This window comes from Mytilus trossulus, chromosome 13, assembly GCF_036588685.1.
Source record: "Mytilus trossulus isolate FHL-02 chromosome 13, PNRI_Mtr1.1.1.hap1, whole genome shotgun sequence".
NCBI lineage: Eukaryota > Metazoa > Mollusca > Bivalvia > Mytilida > Mytilidae > Mytilus > Mytilus trossulus.
The window spans coordinates 31,855,848-31,872,974 of record NC_086385.1 but is presented as its reverse complement, the minus strand read 5'-3'; the positions used below and the strand labels follow the sequence as shown (position 1 = coordinate 31,872,974).

General features: G+C 32.2%; 1 protein-coding gene across 1 annotated transcript; it reads left to right on the top strand.

The window, feature by feature from the left end:
• The first annotated feature begins 847 nt into the window (after positions 1–847).
• LOC134694277 (uncharacterized) lies at positions 848–6,509 on the top strand. The gene is made up of 4 exons (XM_063555281.1): positions 848–870; positions 4,744–4,802; positions 5,116–5,225; positions 6,342–6,509. The coding sequence occupies exons 1-4, from the start codon at positions 848–850 to the stop codon at positions 6,507–6,509; spliced, it is 360 nt and encodes a 119-aa protein (XP_063411351.1).
• Positions 6,510–17,127: the final 10,618 nt, after the last annotated feature.

The window sequence follows — 17,127 nt, the reverse complement described above, 5'->3', positions numbered from 1 at the left end:
ATGGTCATCCCCTTTAACAGTACACAGGAAGAGAAGTTGAAAGAGAACACTTTCGCAATTCCTATGAACGGTTAATAAATCATTTCATCGTGCAGTGGCAAGTATTACAGAAATATTTTGAACGAACCAATTCAACAAACCATATCCATTTCAATGAATATGACATAGAATATTCATTTGTCATAAGAAAACTGGATCTGTCGATATGTGAAGGGAACTTTATCACCGAGGTGTCAACGTATACAAAAAGAAAATGTGGTTATGATTGTTAATGAGACAACTCTCCACAAGAGTCCAAAATGACACAGAAATTAACAACTATAGATCACCGAGGCCTTCAACAATGAGCAAAGCCCATACAGCATAGTCAGCTATAAAAGGCCCCGAAACGACAATCTAGTACCTGTAATGGCCACAAGCGTGTCAAAACTGAGGCTGTGACTGTGGTTCTTTCTTCGGCAAAGTGTGTTCAGCTTAGATCTTTAAAAATATACACACGTTACTTGTTTTCTTGTCGAAGGCCAGTGGTTTTCTGTGGCTTTCTCTACAAATTAATCTTGATTGTCATGGAAAACCAAGCGTAATGAAAGTGTCACTAAAACCAGCAAGCAACTAATTGTTCATACGATTCTTTTCGTTTACGGGTAAAATGATTTTATTTTAGTTTGAACCATGTATTTGCAAGACATAAGTGCGCAAACATTTTTCATCACTTTTTTATACTGATTTTCGGAGAACCCTAATTGTGCGCCTATTTCTAAGAACAGATATACTGTATTTTTGTGCCAAAAATATTGAATAAATCATTTTAATTTCGGAGATCTTGAATAATATAGTTAATACAAGTATGTATGCCATTGTATCATTCAGGTTTGTTTTTAATGTTCACCGGCAGACGACTTTGTCAACACCGATTCCAATGAAGCGAAATTTCGATTACAACTGTGAGAAGATGAGGAAGTGGGGAGGGGCAGGGGAACGGTCCCCTTATGGAATATCATATTTGTTAAGTGCTTAACTTTTTAAAAAGTAACAGTCAAAATATTTGCTGACTAGTCCCTTTTTTTAAGTGGTTTTTAAAATTTAAACTCTGAACCTTTCCAAATTCAAACTCTGAACCTTTCCAAATGCGCTGTCTAGGCATGTAAGTAATATTTATACTTCCATGGTTTAGGTATCTTTTAAAATCTGAGATCAAAATTTCCATAAGTTTTTTTTTAAATATAAAGGTCTGTATACAAAGGTCGTAACTTGAGTTTATCAATTATAATCCAATATGGAGTTTAAAACTCCCCTGCGATTTAAATTGCTTATGGGTGTCCAACAGATCGTTTAATAATAAATACTAAAAACTTGCAAATACATGTACATGTATCTGTAAAATTGAAGTCGTGTGCCATGCATCTGAACAATTTTTTATAATACAGTAATAAGATAATCACGTGTCCGAAAATATGTAAAACAAATATATGTGTACATCTAAAAGTACACATTTGACACTACATGTATGGTCTTCGTAGAAAAAAAATTAAAGGAAATTAGCTGCTTTCCATGTTTAAACTATTTTTAAAATTTTTGCCTTTTTAAAGTTACAAATAGTGAATTTCACTCCTTCTTTTATTGCGAAATAAATAAACATGTAAGAAATGATAACTTCTCTGCAAATGATTTTCAAAATACTGACTTTATGTGTTGCACTAACAGACAAAAACATACTCATCATGATCAATAAATAAAAAAAATCAGCATACTTTAGGCTCGTTTGTAAACTGAGGACAGGGCTTGATTTACCGATGCTTGGTTTAAAGTTTTGTGGTTTATTAATATGCTGTAATTTGTATTTAGGTTTTTCACTATATTACATGTATATACTTGCAACAATATGTATGTGTATATGTTACGGGTTTTTTTCTGTTTGTCACAAACACGTTTGATTTGTTGAAATACATATGACAATAAAGATTATTATTATTTATTTTATCAACGCCTGACTTTTAATTATTCAGGTTTTTTTTACCCTAACCATGGAAGTGAAATAACCAAAGAGGTTATATGACCTCATTGCCCTAACTCTAATGTAAATAAAATCTGGCAGATATTTTCACATCCGCAAGAACAAATGTTTCGTAGTAGGGTGCATTTTCTGATAAAGGATCAAAGGACGCCAATAGTACTTTATTATAAAACTTTCATCACAATAAGATCGTGGCGTTCCTGATCAATTAACTTAATGGGACGTGTTAAACTATTATATGATAATTTGAACTCTGACTTGATATATAGTCGTTTATCTACAAATTTAGAAAATCGACATATAATCTAAACAATGTAAAGTTCTTTTTATATATTTACAAATGTAGACGGGTGTTTAAATAGTAAATAATATAAATGTATATTCCATACAGTTTTTCTCTTTCTTTTATTTATTTTTGCACCATGCATTGCATGAATAGACTAAAAGAAAATATGTCTACTTTGCTAAAAAGCTGCTACGAAAGGCGATGTAAAACATATAAATTGTATTCTAAAATACATTTTATAATATCATAACGTATTCTATAGTAAACATGTTTAGACAAGGAATCTACATTTTTTGTATTGATCCTTTTTAATATTATTAAAAAAAAATGCATAATGGATATTTTACTATTTTTCGAAAGATATTTATCAGAGATATTTACTAGAATAATTAAATCCTGAATAAATCCCTACTGAACCATTTTGTATATGCGGATATAAACATTCGTTTGATAACGTGTAAGAGATGTATAACGAATCAGATGTGGATACAAAATATTCCATAGACTTTTTTCCTCTTGTAATCCTATAAAGATTTTATACTTATATTTAAAATTTTAAATCAAAATTATTTGTCCAATTTTGCTTTATAAAAAAAAAGCAAAGTTTAACGTAGATACTGATATCTGGTTTCATGGAGGAATAAATTATACTTGGTGATAGACCCCAAGGGTTAACTGGGATTTATATATATTGTCCTCTTTGGTACTAATGGTTCCAGTAGTAAAATCCTTGCGCTGTTGCGGCTTCTATTTGGTTGTTTGGGATACATAATTAAAGGTAGTCGTGCCTCTTCGGAATTAGGACAGGAACTTGATGTTCAGTGGTTATCATTTGTTGGTGTGGTTATTTTTAAAATATTAGACCGTTGGTTTTCCCGTTTAAACGGTTTTCCACTACTTATTTTTGGGGCCCTTGTTGAAGACCGTACTTTGACCTATTATGGTTTACTTTTACAAATTGTGACTTGGATGGAGAGTTGTCTCATTGGCAGTCATACTTCATCTTCTTATATCTATGTAATCCGGTGCTTTGTGTAAACGAGTGTTGCTGCTTGCACGTTAAAGAAGGAGTCCGTACGTAACATGCCCTTATTTTCCAATGACAGTCCAACATTTTCCGTCCGCCTTCCTTGCAGACCAGAACCTTGCACATCCTAACGTTACTCATGGTCATCGTCCTAAACACACATGACTTTGTCACAGAACATTTAGTAATGAACAATTTATCAACATAATGTAAAAAAAAATCTCTTTATATTCATACAGAAATTCTCTGAAGCTGCTTTTTTCAAGATGATTGGTAATTTTTATTGACTACATATCTGTAAGTTTGGGTGACAACTTTTCGACAAGGAATCGGCATTATATGGAAATTAACTGGGTTTATGCTCGTAGACTATTTCATTATTCATACGAGTAACATTTCCTTCGGAACATTCGAATTATATTAACAGTCCGATATGTAGATGATGTCCTCTCGCTAAATAGTTCAATGATGGTGACTCCGTCGAATGTATCGATCTATCGTATCGAACTTGAAAGGATACCACTGTTTGTCTCTCAACTTGACTTATACATCTAGAAATTGACCATGATGGCCGATTTCAAACAAACACTTGACATAAAAGAGATGATGGCGTCTACCTAACTTTTCATGTCTTTGAAAAATATCTTAGCAGCTCTTGTGTATAGCTTGTATAGCTCCATTTGATACAATATTCCGGAGCTTTTATGTCCTCACACAATTTCTGTGATACTATTGATGTTTGACTAAGGTCTAGGACAAATGTGTCATGCATTATCAGGATGAGACCAATTAAAAGTAAATCTATACAATAGTTAGGTCCTGGAATAGGGGTTATACCGGGATGGTGCCTGGAAAGTTGGAATGCAAATTGAAAATGTTGGTATATGGAAAAGGAACAGAATTTAGGCCTTGTAACTGACCAACGCCTTTCCTCTCACAGAATTGTTACAAGGGTTCATACTATAATAAAGCATCGGCATCTTGTCACGTAACGTTGTCTTTCTGACCGGACGAATTTATACATCACACACAGTCCAGCGTGTCTTCTGTCGTGGTAAGATGACCAAACAATTATCATGTTTCTAGACCCCTGACGACAAATAGGATCTACTTGATAATAAGAAGCAAGCTATAAACCCATGGGTTCCACGTGATGTAGTTATAATTATCCTTTCGAAAAGAGGGACACAAGATCGAAAATAATATGACAATCTGAGCTGCTACGAACCAATCTCGTGTTGGTTACAATTCAGTAATATTTATTTCACAGATAACCAGCAATATGTTCCTTAGAGTATTGCATGTTTTGATCGTCCTGTTTGCCTCTATTTATACGGTATTGTTTTTGTCATTGTTAAAGGCCGTGCAATTGCTTGTAATTGCTTAAATCCTCTTCATATGAACTTTGGTGGATAGCTGTCTCATTGAATTCGTAAAAGGTCAATATCCTGACGAAGTGGAGGGGGTTGTAAGAGGTTTGTAGTACAAAAAAATAAATAATTAAAATATTGGCGAAATTGCAGTTCTACGGTACTGATAACTTTCAATAATATTTTGAAACGCTATATAGTTTCCATACCATAAATAAGTTTTAGTGTTATCGAATCACTTACTAGCAAATGCATAATATCATGTAACTTTATTAGATTTATTTTCATTTCGATCATATCACATCAAAACAATCTACAATGGACTACCAATTGACACGGTTTAGGCTCAATTCGAGAAAAGCAATCGTTTGTTTAATTATTATTTTGAATTGCATTAAGTAGATGTTTTGTTTTGTAGAAGGAATAAAGACAAATTTTGAATCGTTCAAAGCAAAGAAACGAAGAGAAGAGACTGGTAAACAAGAAGAACATAACAAGAAAATGGCTGTGTACAGCAGATTGAAAAGAGTAAGAACTGTTTTTTTAATATGGTAAACAATTTGGAAAAAAACCTGATTCTTGGATTACTTTAATCTGTATTAGTTCCAAAAAAAAAAGCAGTGGTTTATAGATTTCTGATACATCAATTTTAATTTTCAGCAAACTGCATATACAGTCTATTATAACAGTCAACGGATTTAGAGTGGAGCTTCATTTGTTATTATATACTTATATCACTCTATATTAACAATGATTAGGGACCCCTTTTAACTTAATTCATTTTCTATTATAAGTCATTTGGTTCGCTACTGATCTACTACGGATCCATAGAGGGTTAGTAAAATACATAGGGGGTAAGGCCGTAACGCTACAATAAAATGTCGACTATTTCTTATGGCGTCAGATATAGGATCGCATACTAGAAGTTGCATCATTTTGCAGGTGCTTTTGGACAGATATATCATGTTATGGAGGGGTATTTGCAGAAAATACCAGTCAAGGGACTGTGAAATTTCCCGAGTCGCTAGGCGAAAAACATCTGTCCCAAGACTGGTATTTTTCACAAATAACCCTTCATAACATGATATATCTGTTTAATTACACCGTATAGTTTGGAATGAAACTCTTTGATTTTTTTGAACTTGAAAGCTACAATTCATTAACAGTTTTATGCACAATTTTGAGGCTAAGAGGAAATTATCATAAAACTGTGGTAATTATACATGTACTAATACGCGTTAGCTCGCTTTTTTATGTAACGTCATATCTAAGTTTTTTTGAGGGAGGATGCTCGAGAGGGTGAAAAAGGAATATCCAAAATGACAAATACCATGGTATTTCAGGCAAATTCACCGGCAGTGATGAAAAACAGGCAAATTCGTTTGAAATGAGGAAAAATATTAGAATATGCGAAAAATACACTGGCTACCAACCAATAAAAATCTGGCTTTCTTATATTAGGTGTTATTACATACCAAAAAAAATAGATTGCTTTTTGCTGGATGTTATTGTTTATAGAAATAACGAAAATAATAATGTCTTTATTGAAGGAGAGTTATTGAGGCATATATAGAATCTATTCCAGTTGTATGTATTCAAAATGAAATTAAAGGAATTTTGATTAGAGCTTAATTCGTTTTTTAGAAATTAAACAACAGAAAAAAGGCATTAAAAGAAATATCCAGCATGCCAAAAGAACAAAAAGAAACAGTTATGCAAAGTATGGAGACACAGTATATGTCTTCTGAACAAACCGATTCAGAACTGAGACGAAGGGTCGTTTATCGTCACACTTCTGCCTTGGAGGTCTGACGACTTTGACAAATTAGTCAAAAAACCTAGACCAGAAACACGAAAATAAACTGAGCAAGAGAAGCAGACGGCAGAATAATATTCGAAAGGTTGGGGCAGTTTCTTTAAGGAAAAAACCAGAAGTCGTGCCAGGACATGAATGGGTGTTTAGATAGTAAAAATCATTGATTAAACTGTATATTGTTTAGGTATGCAGTAATTGCTACATGTAATTGTTATTAATTTTTACATAATTAAATGTCCAAAGCTACAAAAACAAAGAAAATCGCTGGTAATTTTCAATTATTATGTTAACATATTTCAGTCTTCACGAAATCAAATGGATGCGAACAATTATACAAAAAATACACCCTCATGTCAGCATACCATCTTCAACAACAACAAGCGGGTCGTAGGAGGATGTTTTGATACAAATAGTTAATTAAAAGTGCTTCTTGAAACAACAATACTGTAGTAATAGGCAAAATTATAAATAACATGTCATTGGCAAAACAAAATTATAACCTTTTTGATTTGAAACCTAACATCACGGAAAATATATGTAAACAATGATTATTTTATTGAATTTTCTCCGTTGTTTTTGTTCAATATATGATGTGCTCCTGCGTAAACAAGTAGTTTATTTTATTTGCACACACACAGTAGTAAATTGTTTAAGACAAAATGGAAATTCTTCGAAATAGTGAGAAACTTCGGATAAATTAAATTTCAATATGTTTTAATGTTTCTTTTGTGTGTGATTATACAATATATGAAATAGCCATGTAGTAGTAATAAAAGTGAATCTGCTATCCTGATGTAAGCAATTATACAATGCATGTAGACAACAGCTGGTTTTACATTAAAAATCCTTGTCTTTATGAAACTCTTCATTGTGTATTTTGCTCATTGGTGTCCAAGCAAGCATAATCAAATATAATATTTTAAACACATACACACGTACGTAACTAGGGACTTATAATATTATGTGATTCGTTTTATACCAATTGAACAATGAAAGGGAAACAACTCTTGTTAGAATAAGAACATTTTTCGTATCTTTAAAAAAATGAAGATTTTTTTAAAAGTTTAATACGAAGGAAAATGAAGGTATGTTTAAAGTGCAGACATAGATAAACAGAATTTTGCTTTAATTGTAAACTTATTTAAACGGTACAAACTCATATTTAAACGAATGATTTACACTTATAAGTTTACAAGTTATGTCAGTTGAAAAGTGATAAGATGGATATTTTGAATATATATATGTAAAGATTAAGAGTGAAATAATTAGCAATTACAAAAAATCAAAATAAATCAAAAGTAGAGAATAAACAACATTCACTTTTGGATATCGGGTGTTGTAATGAAATTAAATATAAAAACGGTACAGCAGCGGGATATTTAGAAAGTTTTGTTTTAACTTAAAGTTTTATAAATACGTTCATAATTATTAAGATTCTTATAAAAAAATTCAGTATGATAATTTTCGTATAATTATTATTTTTATAAGAACGGGGTAACCGGTTGCATATAATTGGGTGCTTTTTAAACCCTCCAAATTACGTTGGATTTCATTATTCAGCTCAAACTTTTGTATTCAAAGGGAACTAACTCTTTCTATTAAAACAATTGTTAGTTGAAAATTAGGATCAATTAGGTCATAAAATGGAATCCATCACAACAGGAAAATATATATGTTACATATACTGTTCCCAGACCACAACAATAGGATTCTTCAAATATCGTAATATTTATTATATTTAAAGGTTATGTTTTATGTATGTTTTATTGTTCCTTAAAACAGCTCAGTATAACAAAAAAAATCAAAAATGCTCAAAATTAGAGTTGTATAATTCAATATGTATGCAGATATTGTTCTTGTTTTCAAATTATTATAGAAAGGAATGTTAGTTCTTTCATATGTCATGTATTTGTAAATTGAAAATAAAGAATAAAGTTAGTTAATACGTTATACAATTGGTTTTTTTATTCAGGTTTTCGCTTTAGTCAGGCAAATTCTCCATTACAGACAGCTTGTTTCTCTCATTGTAATTATCTCATATTTTGAGGCAGTCATGAGTCTTTGATTCGAATTATTGATTGAGGCAACTTAGGGTGCACAATTATGGCTTCATTTGTAATACTGGCGAATTTTTGCATAAACAAATATGTCATGCATTATGATAGAGTTTGTAAGAACTGTTATTGGTGATATATTGATGAAAACTGTTTTCTGTAGTGCATTTGCAGATCAATTGGCATATATTTATTGCAACAAACACGAATAATACACATATTTGTTTATAGCATATGGAGTCAAAATGAGTTTCAATTTGAAGTAAATCTAGTTATATCACACATTAAATCTTTAAACTTGGAATTGAATCTGATTTCAATTTGCATTAAATGAAAGTTTATTGTCGTATTAAATTTACAACTCGATGTTTAATCAGAATTAAAACCACAGTAAACAGCTTTCTGTTTGGAATATCTTTGACTTTAATGTGTAGTAAATCATGTTAAACAGGTATCCTCTACATTAAATTTGAAGTTGTTTGTCTATTAAACTTCAATAAATTTGAAAAATAGTGGACAGTAAATCAGGTGTCGATTCGAGAACTTACTGCATCCAGTAAACTATTTGTAAACTACTATTAAATATTGCGTTTACTTGACCAATAAACTACCAGGAAAATAATAAACTAGGAACTTACAACTAGTTTTCAAGTAGTTTAATGATTCCTTAAACTAATCATTTCATGCAGTGGCCGTGACTTAAAAGAAAATAAACAGACAACGCCGTGGCTAAAAATGAAAATAAATAGACTACGCCGTGGCTAAAAAAAGAAAAACAAATCAAGACATTTTAGTATCGCATTTAAGTATGAAAACACCTAAAATACCTTTGCATGTAACTTTCAAATGATCATAACATACATACATGTACTGGCTATATGTTATTTTCGAAATTGTAGTGTGTAAGATACTTTAAATAACCTTGGTTACCGACGTAAACAAACGATTTGTATTTCTATCTTTATCATTAGAAGTTTTACTTTCTCTTTTGAGTATGATTGTTAAACTTACCTAGTATCCAGTTTGTTTGAAACAAAAACTGTGACTGTTGTTATTTATCAACAAAGGCACATTACAATTACTTTCGTTTTCAGTGGAAATTTCCATTCAATTGTTCCTAAGGTGATTCGACTGAATCGGCGCGTAAATTCAAATCGCATTCGTATTGATGTTAATGAAAAGGAAAAAAATATTTTAAGACCGTGTAGCTAACCAAATTGTGAGTACAATAGTAGATAACAGTATTGTCACGAATATAGTTGCATTTATAGTAACACAACATACCGTTTAGCGGTTTATTTTCCCGGGTTCACAGCTGTGTATAGGGCGTACAATGTACATCTACCTGAAACATATGACAAGAAAAAGTAACTATATTATTTATTGCAAAATATTTCAATCTATCCAAGGCTTTGCATATATTAACTTTCAAATGTTTCATAAACAATGATTTCAAGGGAATGCAGCGAGGATATATTAGTGGCGGATTAAGATTGGCGTATAGTGAGTTATAGTGTAATAATATACTCAATGGTGAAGTATTAAACGAAGAAATTTTGATTGCTGTGAAAAAAATAAAAAACAGCAAGGCCCCTGGGTGTGATAAGGTCATTAATGAGAATATCAAATCAACCAGTAATGCTACTTTGCCTATGTATTCAGAGATTTTAATATGATTTTGAATATTGGTGGGGTTCCTCAAATCTGGAAGGTTGGAATTATTATTGTCATATCAAGGGCAATCCGAACAACCCAGATTCGTATACAGGTATTTCACTAGTGTCCGCACTTGGTAAACATTTTACAGCTATACTTAAGAGTAGGCTGAACTGATATAAACTATTCCAAAGGAAAAAGTCAGATTTAGAAAAGGATATAGTACAAATGAAAATATATTTGTACGAAATGTTTTGATAGAATTATATTTTTACAACAATAAAAAACTATTTTGTACTTTTGTAGATTTCAGAATAGCTTTTGATACTGTTTGGAGGGTGGAACTTTGGACAAAACTTATCAGTTTTAATATCACGGGACAGATATTCAAGGTTATTTATAATATGTATGGCAATATCAAGTCTTGTATCAAAAAGGGGATTAGTTATCAGGGTTTTTTCCATGTGAAGTCTGTGTTCGTCAAGGGGAAAATTAATCTCCTTTCTTATTTTCTGTCGGACCTTGAGACTTTTTTCCGTGAAAATAATATATCAGGACCGTATCACAAAAAACTTTAGAACACCTGAATATGTTTTTGTTGTAATTTATTCTATTGTATGCGGATGATACAATAATATTAGCTGAATCAGCACCAGCACTGCAAAGGTGTTTAGATGTATTTGAAGAATATTGTTATATTTGGAAACTTTCAGTAAATGGTGAAAACATCAAGTGATGGTATTCGCTAAAAGAAATTGCGTTATGACTATATGGTTCGATTTTTGAAAGACTGGAGTCGTATCCCTACCTTGGTTTGTTTTTAAGCAGACAGAAAACACTATATGCTCTATATAGACAGATTAGGTATATATCTATTCCAGTAGATTTGCAGCTAAAGCTATTTGATTCTTTAACTGATTCTATACGTTGATACGTAAGCGATTTTGGGGATATGAAAAATTTATTCGAAACGGTACTCTTACAATTTCTAAAGAAGGTTCTCTCTGCCCGAAGATCAACGACAAACGTCATGTTGTACGGCGAAACAGGTAGATATCCACTAGACATACATCTAAAACTACGTTTATCTAATTTTTGCGTAAAACTACTTTTGTATGTTTTTAAAACTGTCTAGTGCTACATGTATCTATAAGTTACTGTATGAAATGAATTGTTCAGGAAATATGCAATCAAAATGATTATTAAATGTTAAATCTATACTGAATGATTTTGACTTATCGTTTGTATGGGATAGCCAATAAATTGTTAGTAAAAATATTAGTTAATATTATGTTTAACTAATCTTTCAAGACCAATTTGTACAAAAATGACTTACTGAAAGTGCCTCGAGAGGGTGACTTTACTTATCATTTAAAAGGGATTTCTGTCTTGATGAAACTAAATAAATAACGCAGAGTACACTTGAGTGAACTGCGATGTTCAAATTTGAAATACCCTATAGAAGCCGGTAGATGGTTAAATATATCTCGTGAGAACAGAATATGCACATTATGTGACATGGGAGTGATAGGTAATGAATTTCATTATCTGCTAGTACATGTAGTATGTTGTAATCCTGATATTGAAAGAATTTGAAAAATACATTATACATGATATACCACGATATTAATGTATGAACCAAACAGAGGACAAGCTATTTGGTTTGCTATACTATTGTAATATATAAGTGCTCAATAATGTCGCATTGTTTTTGCAAAAAATCATGAAGGATTTTTTTTTATAAAAGAAACTATTTAGTACTTACCTTATCTAAGTTGTGTGTTATAATCCAATTCATCATATTATATTATATATGTCAAGATATGTGTATTTGTTTGGATCGTTTAAATAACGTCTCAAACAACCTTATGTGACGGTGTGTTTGATGGCTTATATCAAATTGACCTGTAGATATGTTTATTTCAATTTTGTTCTTTATCATACCACTTCTGTCAAGCTGTATATTTGCCTCCTGTAACAGTGTTAACTGTCAGAGTATACAATAAAATCTTAAGTTAATCTACCCTAAAGATATGAAAATAAAAGGGAACTCCGTAAATAACAAATCGAACTACGTTTATCTTCAAAACATTAGTATCTTATATTAAATGCATTGATTACTATGCATGAATACCTGTGTCAGGAAACCAAATTTTATCTTAAAATCATGTGAAAGTCTAACCAATAAAGCCGTGCAGTCATGTTTACTTCGCTTGAAATTATTCCAGTGCTTTTAAAAAAATACGTATGATAAAATTAAGAATGTAAATCGGGAATGTGCCAAATACATTTAGTTATCAAAAGTACCAGGATTATAATTTTATACGCCAGACGCGCGTTTCGTCTCCATAAGACTCATCAGTGACGCTCAGATCAAAATAGTTAAAAAGCCGAATAAATACAAAGTTGAAGAGCATTGAGGATCCAAAATTCCAAAAAGTTGTGCCAAATACGGCTAAGGTTATCTACTCCTGGGGTAAGAAAATCCTTAGTTTTTCGAAAAATTCAAAGTTTTTTAAACAGAAAATTTATAAAAATGACCATATAATTGATATTTATGTCAACACCGAAGTGCTGACTACTGGGCTGGTGAAACCCTCGGGGACGAAACGTCCACCAGCAGACCAAAGCGACAACAGCCCGACCTGAGAACAGACAACAGCCGAAGACCACCAACGGTTATTCAATGTAGCATGAAACTCGCATCCAGAGGCGTCCTTCAGTTGGCCCAATGTATAAAAACAAACACACAACAATAAGCACAGTAAACTCAGTTTGAGAGAAGTCCGAGTCAGATGTCAGAATTTAAAACAAAAGAAAATAAACAAAATGACAATAATACATAAATAACAACAGACTACTAGCAGTTAGTTACTGCCATGCCAGCTCCAGACCTCAATTAAACTGAGTGAATGATCATGTCTTCATCATATGACTATAGGCACAATTTCTCCTGTTAGGCGTTTAGTATTATACCATCATGATAAATTTTAAGCTTGTCCCTGAAACAGATGGGAAAACATATGTGTAACCTACAACCTTAAAATGCATTTTTGAAAATTGTTGACACAAACGTATACAAGACTTACAATGTACTGTGCGCACGTATCAACGATAGATCTGACACTTAACGTTCGTTGGCAAATATTATACACAAAAAATGTAATATGTTATATTATGAATCTTGATGTGTGTGCTACATTGTAAGTTTGGACTCAACCTGAAGAAATTTCACTGACAAGTGTATGTATCTTGGACTTATTAAACGCCTGATTTGACCTGGCTTTGGGAACTTTCCCTTATTTAAAAAAAAATGTATTAAAATATTTCGTTTGACCTGTCCAGGAATTGAACATATAACCTCTTAACCTTCTTGTGGCACACAACTAGACTATCCGGACTGAATATGCAATCAAAACTTCATGAAGCACACAACTAGGAGACTATCTGGACAGAATGTAGAATCAAAACGTTTTGCGGCTCACAGCTAGGAGAATATCTGGACAGATTGTACAATCAAAACTTCTTGTAGCACACAGTTAGGAGACCATCCGACAGAATATACAATTGAAACTTCTTGCGGCACTCAACTAGAAAACTATCCGAACAGATTGTACAAACAAAATTCTTGCGACACACACCTAGGAGACTATCCGGACAGAATATACAATCACAAGTTATTGCGGCACACAACTAGGAGACTATCTGGACAAAATGTACAGTCAAAACCTTTTCGGCACACAACTAGGAGACTATCTGGACAAAATGTACAGTTAAAACTTCATGCGGTACACAACTAGGAGACTAATGGTACAGAATATACAATTAAAATGTATTTATATACTCAAGTAACTGTTCCTAGAGGGACAAGTCATTTATGTGAATTCTTAATATATTCACCATCACTATCGTCATTTCTAATATTGGTCTAGTGGACAGTCTTTTCAAATTATCAGTTTAAACATATTTTTAAAGTGGATTTGGGGAAACAAGTTATTATAACTTATATTAATCCCTTTTCGACTTTACGGGTGTAAATGCTGCCTTGTGGCGGTATTAGCATGCTCTTTTTCTAAATCTACAAGGATGCATTTAACGTGCAGAGATATGGCTTTCTCGTAACACGGGTCAGACATTTATTTCCCTCCTTTACGTTTCAGCAAGACCATAACCGCAATTGGTGTCAAAGGAGAGCCGAAAAATCAAGCGAGGAGCAAACCATGGAACCTTTGGGTTATTAGTCCGATGCACAAGCCACTACACCAAATTGTTTGATGATCTCTTAAAATGTTAATGAATTGTTTCATTATACATCAATATATGTATGCACACTTACTGCAATAACACTGAACCTATTTAGTACACATGTATACAATTTTAAATAGTTTTATGTCGCGACGAACGAGACTGTTGATACTCATAAAAAAATACATGTTTCAGATAACAATGACAATGCTTACACTTTGGGATGAAAGGCATAGAACTAACTAAGTTAAGATTTGTTCCGAACTGACGGATTTGTTTTACATATTCTACGATAAATCAGTACTACGTTAGGATATCTCAACATAAGTGGTAATATACATATGAGGGGCATGGGGGCGGGTCTCATGACGATTCACAAGTTGAGTTTTTTTATCAATCACGATTCACAAACACAAAATAAATGTCCATGATCACGGATCACGAATATATAGAAAGACTATTCAAAATCAATCGCGATAATAGAGATTCAGAAGTTGGTGGCTGGTGTTGTAGATTGGTTCAATTAAGTCACAATCAAATACAATACTGGCTCATTACTTGTTTACGTTGTTTACGTGTTGTATTTCCCCAGGTTTTAATTTAAATCGTTAAAAACAGTCACATTCTGACTTCTTGTATTGTATAATATAGTATTTCACAGAAGTGTTCTACTGGCATAAAATACCACAGACCCACGTGTGTGTTTTATCTATAGTATTATATTATATAGTATAGATATTTTTTTTCAATAAAATTTACTGCTGAGGCTGGTTGTTCTCCCATTCCTATTTGTTGTCCAATAAAGAAAAAAAAAAGACATTTTGTCCTCTCGCATATCAGCCCTGATTTCTAATTACAACGCGGTTAGAAATACTGTTGAAAAAAATATTATCTTATATTCCATTTGTCAATTACCAAATTGATGCTGTTATTACCCACGTTTGTCAATTGTAGATTGGTTGTATACAGTACAAATACAGACTGCTGCCTATGCAAAGCATGAAAAGTTGAAAGTTATTTACATATAAAGGCGGTTTTACCTATTGCGAATGTAATATTAAAGTTCCAAGATAAACAAACGATTAAAGGAAACCAACGGATTTTTACATTTGTCGCACAGATTTACTGGTTCATTGACGTTGTCGTTTTTCAGAAAAGACGACAAATAAAATGAAGTTATAATTTCAAGGTCTACTATAGAATGAACAATGACGCTTTGCTCATTGTTGAATATTGTACGATGATCTCTTATTGTTTTCATTTGTGTCAAATGGTCTTTTTGGCTTTGGGTGCAAGATCAGCGTACCCTTTGGTATCGCTTGAGATCAATCAAGGTTTTCATTTGGGTTCGTGTTGCTCCATCTTTAGGATTCTATGTTGTGTTTTATATAGATAAAAGAAGATGTGGTATGGGTTCAAATGAGATCACTTTCCATCCAAGCGGCCACATTTTGTAAAAGTCAGCACTTGTAGGTCACAGTATGGTCTCCAACAAGGAGCCTTGGCTCACACCGAACAGCAAGCAATACATGGTCACAAAAATTACTACTGTAAAACCATTCAAACGAGAAAACCAACGGTATAATCTGAATATAATGCGAGAAGGCAGAAACATTTATGTCTTTTAATCGTGTTTTTGAATTGAAATGGCATTATTGTCAACTTATTCATGTTATTGTTGACTGCTTATTGTGAAGTTATGTATTTTAATATCACTGTGTTTTGTATACCTCTGTTTGACTTTAGATCGTATTTTTAAATTGGGTTGGCATTGTTAGTTTATTTTTGACTTATGTGTTTGAAAATCCCTTGGGAATCTGGGCTTTTTTGAAAGATGGTTTGCTTGTTGACAAATATAATTTAGCCTCTGACCTTTGTTAGTCTTGTATGATTTTTAATTTTAGTTTCTTGTGTATAATTCGGAGTTAAGTATGACGTTTATTACATGTATCACTGAATTAGTATACATATTTTTTAAGGGGACAGATGAAGGACGTCTCCGGGTGAGGGAGTTTCTCGCTACATTGAAGACCAATTGGTGGCTGTTGTCTGCTCTATGGTCGGGTTGTTGTTGCTTTGACACATTCCTCAATTCTATTTATTTCCTTATTTTATATGTGGTTGATCAATTTAAAAGTTAATTTGTATTATTTAGAATGAGAAGACATTTCAAACTCTTTAAAACAATGCAATATTATGATTATTGAAAAGCGGCTATTTTCCGTGACAAGGAAGTTTTTAAATATTTAATCTAATTATAGAAGTCTCAAATTACTGACTCACAATTTTAGTCTTTCATGAACTCAAATAGAATGTGTAACCGAAATATGCATACCTATCTTTATAGTGCTCTTCTCTTCCTCGTTGTACAAATTTGAATAGTAACTTCCGACTTGTACACACAAACTATCAATATATTTTTGAAGTTGTCATTATTTATTAAAAAGTCTCATATTCATAACACTTGATATTTAAATAGGTAGTAGATCCCTCTTGGTATGCTTTGACTTGTCAGTAAAGCTTAATCTAAAAAAGTTTTAATCAGAATTAGAAAACTACGTTATATAAATCAATTTGTCATTAAGATATAACAACTTTTTGTTTATCTTTCGGCTAATCACCAATTCTCACAGCCATATCAGTGTTCATTAGCCAGTGT